Consider the following 15,124-nt stretch of genomic DNA (forward strand, 5'->3'; position numbering starts at 1 on the left):
GGCTCCTCACAGACACGCGTGTGATAGGCTCCTCACAGACACGCGTCTGATTGGCTCCTCACAGACTCTCGTGTGATTGGCTCCTCACAGACACGCGTGTGATTGGCTCCTCACAGTAATCACGTGTGATTGGCTCCTCACAGACACGCGTGTGATTGGCTCCTCACAGTAATCACGTGTGATTGCGTCCTCACAGACACGCGTCTGATTGGCTCCTCACAGTAATCGCTTGTGATTGGCTCCTCACAGACACGCGTCTGATTGGCTCCTTACAGTATTCGCTTCTGATTGGCTCCTCACAGTAATCACGTGTGATTGGCTCCTTACAGTAATCGCTTGTGATCGGCTCCTCACAGATACGTGTGTGTGGTTGGCTCCTCACAGACACGCGTGTGATTGGCTCCTCACAGACACGCGTGTGATTGGCTCCTCACAGATACGTGTGTGGTTGGCTCCTCACAGATACGCGTGTGATTGGCTCCTCACAGTAATCACGTGTGATTGGCTCCTCACAGTAATCGCTTGTGGTTGGTTCCTCACAGACACGCGTGTGATTGGCTCCTCACAGTAATCACGTGTGATTGGCTCCTTACAGTAATCGCTTGTGATTGGCTCCTCACAGATACGTGTGTGATTGGCTCCTCACAGTAATCACGTGTGATTGGCTCCTTACAGTAATCGCTTGTGATTGGCTCCTCACAGACACGCGTGTGATTGGCTCCTCACAGACACCCGTGTGATTGGCTCCTCACAGTAATCGCGTGTGATTGGCTCCTCACAGTAATCGCGTGTGATTGGCTCCTCACAGACACGCGTGTGGTGGGCTCCTCACAGTAATCGCGTGTGATTGGCTCCTCACAGACACGCGTGTGGTTGGCTCCTCACAGTAATCGTGTGTGGTTGGCTCCTCACAGACACGCGTGTGATTGGCTCCTCACAGACACCCGTGTGATTGGCTCCTCACAGTAATCGCGTGTGATTGGCTCCTCACAGTAATCGCGTGTGATTGGCTCCTCACAGTAATCGCGTGTGATTGGCTCCTCACAGTAATCGCGTGTGATTGGCTCCTCACAGTAATCGCGTGTGATTGGCTCCTCACAGACACGCGTGTGGTTGGCTCCTCACAGAGACGCGTGTGGTTGGCTCCTCACAGTAATCGCGTGTGATTGGCTCCTCACAGACACGCGTGTGATTGGCTCATAACAGGCTTCCATGTGATTTGCTCCTCACAGACACGCGTGTGATTGGCTCATAACAGGCTCGCGTGTGATTGGCTTCTCACAGGCTTGCTTGTGATTGGCTCCTCACAGGCTTGCGTGTGATTGGCTTCTCACAGGCTTGCTTGTGATTGGCTCCTCACAGGCTTGCGTGTGATTGGCTCCTCACAGTAATCGCGTGTGATTGGCTCCTCACAGGCTTGCGTGTGATTGGCTCCTCACAGTAATCGCGTGTGATTGGCTCCTAACAGGCTTGCGTGTGATTGGCTCCTAACAGGCTTGCGTGTGATTGGCTCCTCATATGATTATTGTCTGGAATCTGTGTATTCTGCTGGATTGTGATGTAATGGCTCCTCGGCTCAGTGGTCAGTGGGTCATGTGACTTCAGATCTGAAATGTATTGTCCATAAATAATCCGCTGAAAGTTGAAACCAGTGCTCCAGTATTGGCCTGAGCTGAGTTTCAGAGTTTCATCCGCTGGGATGTTTTCCATGTTATTCCCAGAATCATTCCCTGCTCGACTCCAGCTGTAATTGTAGCTGCTGTAATTCGGTCTGTCTGCTTGTTTTCCTTATTTTATACGCACAATCATCCGCTGCTTCATCTCGGATCCAGATTCCACTTGTGTTTTATTTGGTCCTGAAAGCCCGTCAGTTGGTGCTCATGTGATTGCTCTAGACTCCTCATGAGTTACTGCGGTACACCAGCCTGATTCCAGCGGTCTCGTTCCTCAGCTCAGAGGGATTCTGGGACGCCCTGGTTTCACAGGGAATCTGCTGATGGAGTGTTTCTTCACACTCTCAGGTGTGTGTGTGCGCGTCTCATGCGAGTCTCTGTTCCAGATGTTTTGAGGTCAGACACACACACTCTCTCTCTCTCTCTCTCTCTCTATCACTCTCTCTCTATCTCTCTCTCTCTCTCTCTCTCTCTCTCTCTCTCTCTCTCTCTCTCTCTCTCTCTCTCTCTCTCTCTCTCTCTCTCTCTCTCTCTCTCTCTCTCTCTCTCTCTCTCTCCTGTGAAGATGTTGTGTTAATCTGAAGCATCACTGGAAGTGTTTCCACTGACGTCTAAAAAGGGATTCAGCAGAGGTGCTCGATTAGTGTGTGTGTGTGTGTGTGTGTTTCCTGCAGGAGTGTGTGTGTTTGAGCTGGAAAGAGTCTCAGATGAACTGCAAGCAGATCTGCTCATTTACTGCCTTCAGCAGCTTCCCTCCCCCCATCTCTCTGTCCCTCCCTCCCTCCCTCCGTCCATCCCTCCCTCCGTCCATCCCTCCCTCCATCCACCCATCCACCCATCCATCCATCCCTCCGTCCATCCATCCATCCATCCATCCCTCCCTCCATCCACCCATCCATCCATCCCTCCGTCCGTCCATCCATCCATCCATCCATCCATCCATCCATCCATCCATCCCTCCCTCCATCCATCCATCCCTTCATCCATCCATCCCTTCATCCATCCATCCATCCCTCCGTCCATCCATCATCCCTCCATCCATCCCTCCATCCATCCCTCCCTCCCTCCCTCTGTCCATCCATCTCTCCATCCATCCCTCCCTCCCTCCATCCATCCCTCCGTCCATCCATCCATCCATCCATCCATCCATCCATCCATCCATCCATCCATCCTTCCAGCCCTCCGTCCATCCATTCCTCCATCCATCCATCCATCCCTCCGTCCATCCATCCATCCATCCATCCATCCAACACATTAACACATTCACTTCCTGTTTAAGCAGAATACGCTGAGTGTTGAGTTCAGTAGTTCATCACATGTGACCACACTGTCACACGTCCCGTCTGGGTTTATTTTCTGGAATATTTCCCTCCATCACGTGCTGCTCAAATAGACTCTGTGTGAGTGTGTGTGTGTGAGAAAGGCCTGTGTCTCTGTTCTTTAATTTGCAGACTGTGGTTGTGGCTTGCCCAGAATAACCCTCTGTGTGTGTGAGATATATATATATATATATATATATATATATATATATATATATATATATATATATATATATATATATATTAGGGCTCTATGATTTCCGTGATGCGGAAACGCCGGCGGAATCCAGTCATTAAAATGGAATTTACAGTATAACAGAACTTCTCAGAAGTTGGCAGATTTTGGATGAATAAATCAGCCGTAGAGCTGCACACTTAATCAAGCGATGTGTGTGTGTGAGAATTTTACAGACTGCTGTGTGAATCTGAAGTCTGTCTCAGTTCGCTCTTCTACACAAACTCGCGACACACACACACACACTCTTCACAGCCAAGATAAAAGTTTAGTTTAACTTGAGGAAATTGTGACAGAAATCTAATTTTATATAATTTGTTTTGTTGTGCAGCACTTTGTTTGACAAAAAATGAAAGTAATTGTTCAAATTTATTCTGATTACATTTTAAAAGATTAATTAAAAAGTTGTATGCATTCATTTGTTTCCACTATTTTTCATAATATTAAATATGACAATATTAGATCTTAAAACACAGAATTCAGAAAAATGAAAACAGATGTGTGTGTTCATGGAGGGTTGATGTGGATCAGTGTGTGGAGTGTAGGGATGCAGCGATTACCGGATTGCACAATTAACCGCACTTTAAAACGTCACGGTTAATTAATCGTAAAGACTATGCTACACCGAGTGTTCTGCAAAAGTTCCTTTCCGTGCAGATTCTGCACGGAAAGGAACTTTTGCAACTAACACAAAACGAAAATACAGCGTGCACCAGCTTAAAGTGCCGTGCTCATCACCCATATGGCAGAGGGACTAGCAGCGACGCTCTATTTCCACCGAAAAAACGCGTTAAGGGCCTGTTCATATAGCTATCACGTCTTTTGCGCGGTCAAGTTCGTTATTTCAAATGTAGGCGCGCAGAATGCACGCTCATAATGGAAGCGACGCGCTCGTTTTTTCCAAGCGCGTCCGCGCCGCATCGAGATAAAAACATCTCAACTGTTCTCAATGTTTTGGTAACGTAAGTGTGGAAAACAGAATGTGACGTGCTCTCAAGAGTTTCAGTCAGTGAACATTTAACTTAATATCCTATTGCTTTCTCCTGTCTGTGTTGAGTAAATGTTAGGCTTTGTAGTTGTAATATGCCCGGTGTAAAACACTAACATAAGATCAGGGCCGTGTAGACTTCTAGGACTACCAATTAACTGCATTTCAGTTATTAATAACACGAGAGATGTTCTCAGTTTATTTCTATATTTTTTACTTAAACTTCAAACAAACAAGCCAAAATAATGAGATTATAATAGATGATTTTCTAAAGGCACATGCAAAATTTGGATTAATAATTTAAAAAGAGTATTAAAATAAGTACAATAATATTGGAGTAGATAACATTTGGACTACATTTGTTTTCTTTAAAAAGAAATGCATAGTTAATATTTAGCTTACATTTAATTCAATAGAGCCAAATACTTTGTTTATTCTTATTTTCATTTGGGATTTTTATCCCTTTATAGTATTATTTATGTTTTTAAGTCAAATAGCAACAAGATATTGTTTTCAAGTTTTCTACCTCAGGTTGAAAATAAATTTAGAACAAACTAAACACTTAATAATTTTGTGATCTATTTCAATCAAAGAGCCCGGCCTTGACTTAATTTGTTATTTTTAAAAGAAAAATACTGGATGTTTACAAAGCACTTCTCTTTAATTCCAAAGGAAGAGATTGATTATTGTTTGTTATTTTATAATTTTGTACTGTGTTGTGGCAGCAATAAATAACACATTAAAATCTAGTGTTGAGTGTTCATGTGATATTATACATTAGTAGTGTTGTGAAATTAATTGATGCATAATAATCGTGATAATCGTTAAATCGTGATTATTTCTCAGACAATAATCGTACTTACAAAATCTGTAATCGTTGCATCCCTAGTGGAGTGATGATTCGCAGTGATCACACGCCGAAGGAGAATTACACAAAACTTTTATTAACAATTAAACTAATAGCAGTGATGGCAGAGTAACAGGAGAACACAACCACTCCTCATAACTGAGACTGAACCGAGAGCTGAGGAAACTAGGGCTGTACACACACAGGTACGCTGTACACACACAGGTACGCTGTACACACACAGGTACGGCTGTACACACACAGGTACGCTGTACACACACAAGTACGGCTGTACACACACAGGTACGGCTGTACACACACAAGTACGGCTGTACACACACAGGTAGGGCAGTACACACACAGGTAGGGGAGTAAACACACAGGTACGCCTATACACACAGGTAGGGCTGTACACACACAGGTACGGCTGTACACACACAGGTAGGGCTGTACACACACAGGTACGCTGTACACACACAGGTACGGCTGTACACACACAAGTACGGCTGTACACACACAGGTACGGCTGTACACACACAGGTACGGCTGTACACACACAGGTAGGGCAGTACACACACAGGTAGGGGAGTAAACACACAGGTACGCCTATACACACAGGTAGGGCTGTACACACACAGGTACGGCTGTACACACACAGGTAGGGCAGTACACACACAGGTACGGAGTACACACACAGGTACGGCTGTACACACAGGTACGGCTGTACACACACAGGTACGGCTGTACACACACAGGTACGCTGTACACACACAGGTACGGCTGTACACACACAAGTACGGCTGTACACACACAGGTACGGCTGTACACACACAGGTACGGCTGTACACACACAAGTACGGCTGTACACACACAGGTACGGCTGTACACACACAGGTACGGCTGTACACACACAGGTACGCTGTACACACACAGGTACGGCTGTACACACACAAGTACGGCTGTACACACACAGGTACGGCTGTACACACACAGGTACGGCTGTACACACACAGGTACGGCTGTACACACACAAGTACGGCTGTACACACACAGGTACGGCTGTACACACACAGGTACGGCTGTACACACACAGGTACGGCTGTACACACACAGGTACGGCTGTACACACACAGGTACGCTGTACACACACAGGTACGGCTGTACACACACAAGTACGGCTGTACACACACAGGTACGGCTGTACACACACAGGTACGGCTGTACACACACAGCTACGGCTGTACACACACAGGTAGGGCTGTACACACACAGGTACGGCTGTACACACACAGGTAGGGCTGTACACACACAGGTACGGCTGTACACACACAGGTACGGCTGTACACACACAGGTACGCTGTACACACACAGGTACGGCTGTACACACACAAGTACGGCTGTACACACACAGGTACGGCTGTACACACACAGGTACGGCTGTACACACAGGTACGGAGTACACACACAGGTACGGCTGTACACACACAGGTACGCCTGTACACACAGGTAGGGCTGTACACACACAGGTACGGCTGTACACACACAGGTAGGGCAGTACACACACAGGTACGGCTGTACACACACAGGTACGGCTGTACACACACAGGTACGGCTGTACACACACAGGTAGGGCTGTACACACACAGGTACGGCTGTACACACACAGGTACGGCTGTACACACACAGGTACGGCTGTACACACACAGGTAGGGCAGTACACACACAGGTACGGCTGTACACACACAGGTACGGCTGTACACACACAGGTACGGCTGCTGTACACACACAGGTACGGCTGTACACACACAGGTACGGCTGTACACACACAGGTAGGGCTGTGCACACACAGGTACGGCTGTACACACACAGGTAGGGCTGTACACACACAGGTACGGCTGTACACACACAGGTAGGGCAGTACACACACAGGTAGGGGAGTAAACACACAGGTACGGCTGTACACACACAGGTACGGCTGTACACACACAGGTACGGCTGTACACACACAGGTAGGGCAGTACACACACAGGTAGGGGAGTAAACACACAGGTACGGCTGTACAGGTACGGCTGTACACACAGGTACGGAGTACACACACAGGTACGGCTGTACACACACAGGTACGGCTGTACACACACAGGTAGGGCTGTACACACACAGGTACGGCTGTACACACACAGCTACGGCTGTACACACACAGCTACGGCTGTACACACACAGGTACGGCTGTACACACACAGGTACGGCTGTACACACACAGGTACGGCTGTACACACACAGCTACGGCTGTACACACACAGCTACGGCTGTACACACACAGGTACGGCTGTACACACACAGGTACGGCTGTACACACACAGGTAGGGCTGTGCACACACAGGTACGGCTGTACACACACAGGTACGGCTGTACACACACAGGTACGGCTGTACACACACAGCTACGGCTGTACACACAGCTACGGCTGTACACACACAGGTAGGGCTGTACACACACAGGTAGGGCTGTACACACACAGGTAGGGCTGTACACACACAGGTACGGCTGTACACACACAGCTACGGCTGTACACACACAGCTACGGCTGTACACACAGCTACGGCTGTACACACACAGGTAGGGCTGTACACACACAGGTACGGCTGTACACACACAGGTACGGCTGTACACACACAGGTACGGCTGTACACACACAGGTACGGCTGTACACACACAGGTACGGCTGTACACACACAGGTACGGCTGTACACACACAGGTACGGCTGTACACACACAGGTACGGCTGTACACACACAGGTAGTGTTAATGTTAATGACCTGAACAGGAACTAATTAACAACCAAGGAAACTGACTACGAACAATAGGCAGAACAGGAACAGAACACAGGGAAAACAGAACTAAAACTGATTATACTTGTTAACGCGTTCACATGAGCCGTAACTCAGTGTTGATCTTCATAATCCATCTCCCATTAATAATTCATACTTTTATTCAGTAAGGATGCATTGAACTGACCAAAAGTGACAGTAAAGATATTTATAATAGGCCTGCAGTGATGAATGAGCCAGTAATCGGTATCGGCCAATCAAAGCAATGATTTTCACTATCGGCCCATTGTTTAAATACAGCTGATGATCAGGGACGATTATATCCTGTCAATCAAAAGGGGACGGAAAAAGTGTCAGACATTAGTTTATGAACTACCTTATGTTGCATACAAACATTTCCATTTTTATTTGAGTGTAATAATTACATCTGCAAATAAACATCAGATGAATATAGTAGTTTGGGCTCTGTTGTTAATTTTAACCTATAATATTATATTAATACAATTATTTTAATATTATATGAATATTATATAAATCAATTGAGACGGTTCCCTGTATATCCCTGTATATATATACATCTGAATTATTCCAAACATTAGTACTAGTACTACTGCAAGTAAAGGTTGTTTGTAATGATGTAAGCGCTTAAACCTGCACAGAACTGACTTCATTCCCTTAACTGCTGCTGACGGTGTGTGTGTGTGTGTGTGTGTGTGTGTGTTTCAGGGGTCCGTTCAGTGTGGTGCGGAGATGCATCAACAGAGACACTGGACAGCAGTTTGCTGTGAAGATCGTAGATGTGGCGAGTTTCACCTCCAGCCCTGGACTCAGTACAGAGGGTAAGAACACACACACACACACACACACACACACACACACACACACACACACACACACACACACACACGTCTGGTTTACTATCTTTGTAAGGACTCTCCATAGACGTAATGGTTTTTATACTGTACAGACTGTATATTCTAGAAATAGAAAAACATGTACACACTCACACACACACACACACCCGAGTCCCGGTGTGTGTGAATGAGTTGCTCGGTGGCTCCATCTGCTGGCCGCTCATGTGATGTCAGTGACGTCACTCATATTGATGTTCACTGATGTTCGTAACGAGCGATTAATGAGCTTCCTCAGGATCATGAGTGTGTGTGTGTGTGTGTGTGTGTGTGTGTGATCTCCTCCTCTCTCTCTCTCCTCAGACCTGAAGCGGGAGGCCAGTATCTGTCACATGCTCAAACACCCGCACATCGTGGAGCTGCTGGAGACCTACAGCTCGGACGGGATGCTCTACATGGTCTTCGAGTTGTACGTCTGAGCTTTCTCACAAACACAACATGAGTCGTTATATATCATAGTGCTGATATTCAAGTAAATGGAAGTTTAATGAATAAACAGTTTACATATGAAATAATCATGTGCTGATGTTCCGATCCAATCTGACTTGTAATGCTGCCCGAATCATGCACTGTTCCTTCGTTGGCCAGAGGAGAACTGGCCCCCCGACTGAGTCTGGTTTCTCCCAAGGTTTTTTTCTCCATTCTGTCACCTGATGGAGTTTTGGTTCCTTGCCACTGTTGCCTTGGCTTTTGGCTTGCTTAGTTGGGGACATTTAACATTTAATATTCAATAATATTATTGATCTGCCTTACTTAAGGTGGACGTTGACGCAATTTCTTTTAGAAACAAACTTTGTTATATTGTTATATTGTTTTTGTTATATTGTTTTCATGTTATCACTGTGAAGCGCTTTGATACAATCTGTATTGTAAAAAGCGCTATATAAATAAAGGTGACTTGACTATTTTTGCACAAGTCCTTAATTTTTTTTGATTATTTTCTTTTTTAGTGTGGATACTGATGGACTTAAAAAATACTTTGAACCGTTAAACCGTTGAATTCTATATTATAATTTTTTTGTTGAATTGTATATTTTTTTTGACCAGTTGTGATGTTGAGCCTCTTGTGTCTAACAAACACAAAATCGCAAATCTGTAATGGAAACGCGCCGACAGTCACGTGTAAATACATTATGAAGGGTGTAGCCACACGTCACACTGATGTGTGTGTAGCGCTGATGTGTGTGTGACGCTGATGTGTGTGTGTGTGTGTGCAGCATGGATGGAGCCGATCTGTGTTTTGAGATTGTGAAGAGGGCCGATGCCGGGTTCGTCTACAGTGAGGCGGTGTCCAGGTGAGCATCACTTCCTGTTCACATCACACACTCCCATCTGCTTCCAGTGCTCAATCTGTGTGTGTGTGTGTGTGTTCGCAGTCACTACATGCGACAGATACTTGAAGCCCTGCGCTATTGTCATGACAACAACGTCATACACAGAGACGTCAAGGTAAGACTCGATCTCTGATTCACAATCACAGTTTATAGCAGCTGACCCCATCTTCATCATCTTCACCCATAAATCATCTTCATCATCTTCACCCATAAATCATGTTCATCTTCATCATCTTCACCCATAAAACATGTTCATCTTCATCATCTTCACCCATAAATGTTCATCTTCATCATCTTCACCCATAAATCATCTTCATCATCTTCACCCATAAATATGTTCATCTTCATCATCTTCACCCATAAAACATGTTCATCTTCATCATCTTCACCCATAAATCATGTTCATCTTCATCATCTTCACCCATAAAACATGTTCATCTTCATCATCTTCACCCATAAATGTTCATCTTCATCATCTTCACCCATAAATCATGTTCATCTTCATCATCTTCATCCATAAATATGTTCATCTTCATCATCTTCATCCATAAATATGTTCATCTTCATCATCTTCACCCATAACATGTTCATCTTCATCATCTTCACAAATAAATCATGTTCTCGTCCTCATTTTGTTCAAACACGTGTGACTTTTGTTTTGAGAACTTTATATATAAGGCTTTATATTTTTATTCAAGAATGCTTTGGAATATATATGTAAGATTGGTCTTGTTTTAAAGAAGACATTTGGCAGATTTTTGTAGAAGTGAAATAAATTAAGAAAGTGAAACAGAAAAAAAGTTATAATGAGTTTATGAAAATGTACAATGTAAAAATTTCATTATTCATATTTTATATAAAATATATATTTTCAAAACCTGTTGGACTCTAAAATTGCAAGAAAATCAAAGCCAAAACTCTGAACAAGTTGTGTTACAAATTTTAGGTTGATATATCTCCAAAAATGAGCTTTCAGTGAGAGTGTGTTCGGGCGCAGTACCGAACGCTTCCACCAGAGCACAGCCAGACTCCATTACTGCCCATATAAGGGTGCCGCCATTTCCATATGTAGTCTGAGTGACATGAACCACAATTTTCATACAATTTATGAAGTAGACATCCTATTCAGAAGTAGTATGGGAAGGTTGGCATATTTTGATATGAATTCAACCTCTAATAAACACGTAAAACACACGTATGTGCGTTATAGCTCGCGGCAACATTACAAATGGTGAATCTATTATTTTTTTCTTTATATTTAAACAGTTTCAGACCTTTTTTTCTCATAAAATTGAGTTGGTGTTATCTTTTGAACTCTTGGCATGAAAACAAACTGAGGTTTCTACCAATCTTTCATGATTTTTCATGTTCATCACTATTTCAAAATAAAGGTCTGAACACACCTTAGAAGTATGAAAATATTCTTGTTGCAAATTGATAGATTGCGGCTCCTCTGTAATTTATTTTGAAAATCAGTCACCAAATATGAAAACTAGAGATTTTAAGCTTTCAAATGATATATAGTTTGTCAGTATTAGTTTACGTTTAGTATAGGATATTACCGTTTTAAATATGTAATGGCTATGGTGACACTTAAGAGGTTACAAGTTTTGTGTCGTGTTAGTTAATCACTAATGATCTCTACAACAGAAGTGAATCAATCAAAACTAACTTTATCTGGACAATAACTTTATTCTAGATCTGCTGTAAAGCCTAAACACTGTTACTGTAATCTCCTGTTATCACTGTAAAGCTGCTGTGAACTCTATATGGTTATAAAGGAAGGTGACTTCATCAGTTCACAGACTCCTCAGAGTTCAGCAGTTCCTCCTGCACGGCTCAGTCAGTGCAGTAACTCAGTTCCTCCAGTGGGAGGCGCCGTTCCCTCGTGCCGTCTCTGCATCACTGCTGTTGCTGGAAGTAATGTCTTTGAGGTTTTGACAGCTCTGACTGTCTCCAGTTGTGTCTGATTTCTTGTCTGTGTCTGAACACTAACGCCAGATGTTTAGTGATCTCTTGCAGATGTGTATCCCGCCGTATATCCCACACATGCTCATAGAAGTGAAATTTCCCATGCTAACATTTCAAGCTAGTCCTGGTTTCCCATGAGTCTCTCCCATGCAGCGTTCACAGCCCAGTGTGTCAGAGAGACTCGTGGTCTCTGAGATGCTGCTGATCGGTGTGATTGCGACACTGATCTCCGTCGGCGCCGGTGTTGAGCGCAGGTTTGGAGCGGCGCAGCATGATCAATCCCAGACTCGCGCGGGACGAAGCTAGCACTGCGTCGGCGGAGACACAGACGTCCTCCTGAACTCAGTGGTGGAGCTGTTGGTGGTAGCGGGTTCGTGTTGCGCGTGGAATAGCTGCGCTAACGCCTGTAGCGTGGCTTTGCGCACCGAACCCGAGAGCATGAAGTACATGACGGGGTCCAGGCAGCTGTTGAGCGCGGAGAGCAGAAGCATGACCTCGTTGGTTCGGTCCATTAGCCTCTGCGTTTCGCAGCTAGCATCGCTAAGCTGGGACGATACGTAGACGGGTCTGAAGGCGTGATACGGCACGAAGCACACGGTGAAGAGTAGCGGAACCACGAACGACTTCTTAGCGGTGCGGTCGTAGCGGGTGGCGTTCGGTAGGTCTGGTTTGTCGCGCGCCGCTCGTAGCAGTCGGCGTGCGATCCGTGCATACGACACTAGCAGAACCCCGAACACTAGCCAGAACACGCCCACTAAGAACAGGTTAAAGTAGGCTTTCCCACGCGCATGTTTCCTTTGCTTGTACTGGAAACACTTCCCAGGCTCCTCGTTGCCCTCGGCCAGTGCGATCATGGGGATAACCATCACTAACGAGCAGGTCCACAGCAGAACGCAGGTCACATGACTCCAGCGGCTCCCTCGTAGCCAGCGCGGCCCGCAGCCTCTCTGAGCGCCTCTCACGCCGATGATCTTCAGGTAGCGGTCTAGGCTAATGAGACCGAGCAGGGTGATGCTAACGTACATGTTCATGTAGAACAGGTTTCCCACCGCCTTGCACATGCGCGGGCCCAGCGTCCACACGTTCCCTTGAGAGTGATACAGCACGCGGAAGGGAAGACACGATAGCAGCACCAGATCCGCTAGCGCTACGTTGATGAGGAAGACGCGCACGGAGTTCCTGCGCGAGTGCAGGAAGAGGAAGACCCACAAAGCTAGCAGGTTTCCCGCCAGGCCGAAGAGAAAGATGAGCGAGTATAGCACCGCTAGCGGCAGCCGTAAGCTGTCCTCGTCCAGCGCACACGAGCGGTTGTGTGTTAGCGAGGCGGCGGTGTGGTCGCTGAAGCGGCTCGGAGGCCAGGCGGTGGTGCTCATCGTGTTCGGCGGGATGCTTTTGTTCTCCTTGTTAGGTTGAAGTTCGCTGAGGTCGTTCCACTCGAACCCCCAGCTCTGCGGAGAGAAAGACATGTTTAAGTTACAGTACTGGGGGACAGCAGGGGAAACGCTGTCTCGACCAATGAGGAGGAAGGGCGAGAAAGCTCTGGCTCAAACCAGCGAGTGTAAGTTATGGTCAGGCACACGTCCCAGAAACACACTCTGATTGATGGTTGAGACGCCTCGTCTCTCGCAGCACAATCCAATTTTCCATTCCCCTTTTTCTGGATCATTTCAGCTGTGTTGAATGTTTTAATTTAAGGAAAGTTGCAGCTGTGTTCTTTTACCGTAGTGAAACTGAAGCATTAGCACGATTAGCATCTTTAATGAAAGTGTGTTCTGGGTCTATTGGAGGTTCATGGCTCATTCTGCAGCGGCACTGAGCTGGCCTCGTCTTCCTCTAACGCAGTCTTGCACATTCTATAGAACAATAATTACATATGGGTACACTTTATTTTAAGGTGTCATCGTTACAGAGTAATTATATATTTAAGGACAGAGTAATAATAAGCAACTACATGTACTTACTGTAGGGTTAGGGTAGGATTAGCGTTCGGTTGAGGGTCAGTTGCATGTAATTATGCATAATTTACTGTGATTACTATGGTAAGTACATGTAACATATGTAACAAGGACACTGTATAATAAAGTGTTGCCATATATATATCAGTCCCTCCGGGATTCTGCGATCTGGGGCAGTTGTTATTTTTATGGCCAAAAATGTAAATCAATGAGATCTTTATAGCAGACTACTTGCTTATAAACATCATTTGTCACTCTATATCTCTCAGTAATATGTCTCAGTAAGATATGTTTAAATGCGTGGTCTTATGATGAGGCTCTATAATGTTTATTGTGTGGGTTAAAACACGATGCGGTGCTGTATGACCGAGATGAGGAAATACACATTCCTCAAAAGCCTGTTGGATCATATTTCACACAAATGAAACATTGATTGACAGCTGTAAAATATGGAGACGTGCTATAGGGTGAGCAGCCCCCCCCCCATCACACAATCCTGTGGGAAACACTGCAGTGTAATGCTTTAGTGCTTTTTTTGTTGTTTTATTTGGTGATAAATTTGAAATAAAATGTCGCAATTATATTTTTAAGTTATTATCAATGCTCTTAGAAATTAGAGAGACCAATGGTTCTTCGAGGTCAGAAAAGTTATTATCATTAAAGATTTTGAGAAAAGCCGCAGCAAAATCTGTCATTTTAGGCTGCAAAAATCTGAAGAGTCCCCTGGAGTCCTGGAGGCACTGATAGATATTTGCATAATGAAAATAAATTCACACTTGCTTCTTTCTATCTCTGCACTTCCGCTCGATCGGTGTTAATTCTGGTGTTTATGAAAGCGTGTTATCCCCGTGAATCGCTCCTGCTTGTGTTATTATAATTTTACGCCGCTCTGAATAAAGCCGTCTGCTAAATCAACACGTGTAAAATGGAATAATTGTTCTCATTTTACTTTCATATTTTGTTTTAGTATATGGTTAGGATCTTAGGATCTGAGCTGTAAATAGTCAAATTAAAATGTTTATTTCACAAAGTTGGATTACTCATGAATCAGTTAACAGAAGCC

The 15,124-nt window shown here is 45.1% G+C and overlaps 2 protein-coding genes across 16 annotated transcripts in view; one reads left to right on the forward strand and one right to left on the reverse strand.

Moving 5' to 3' along the window:
- The window catches only part of caskb (calcium/calmodulin-dependent serine protein kinase b), a 103,836-nt gene that overhangs the window by 16,489 nt on the left and 72,223 nt on the right, over positions 1-15,124 (forward strand). For all 15 annotated transcript variants that reach the window (XM_056243520.1, XM_056243519.1, XM_056243524.1 and 12 more), the window contains exons 2-5: positions 8,617-8,729; positions 9,105-9,210; positions 10,019-10,096; positions 10,178-10,250. In XM_056243520.1, the coding sequence (XP_056099495.1) occupies positions 8,617-8,729; positions 9,105-9,210; positions 10,019-10,096; positions 10,178-10,250 (370 nt within the window). The remainder of the gene's footprint in view (positions 1-8,616; positions 8,730-9,104; positions 9,211-10,018; positions 10,097-10,177; positions 10,251-15,124) is intronic.
- LOC130078048 (probable G-protein coupled receptor 34) lies at positions 11,988-13,548 on the reverse strand. The gene is given in 2 exon segments (XM_056243535.1): positions 11,988-12,429; positions 12,432-13,548. Coding segments are annotated over 2 exon segments (1,200 nt in total). The 5' UTR covers positions 13,480-13,548; the 3' UTR covers positions 11,988-12,277.

Source organism: Rhinichthys klamathensis, unplaced genomic scaffold (assembly GCF_029890125.1).
Source record: "Rhinichthys klamathensis goyatoka isolate OS25496 unplaced genomic scaffold, OSU_Roscu_1.1 h1tg000802l_1, whole genome shotgun sequence".
Lineage (NCBI taxonomy): Eukaryota > Metazoa > Chordata > Actinopteri > Cypriniformes > Leuciscidae > Rhinichthys > Rhinichthys klamathensis.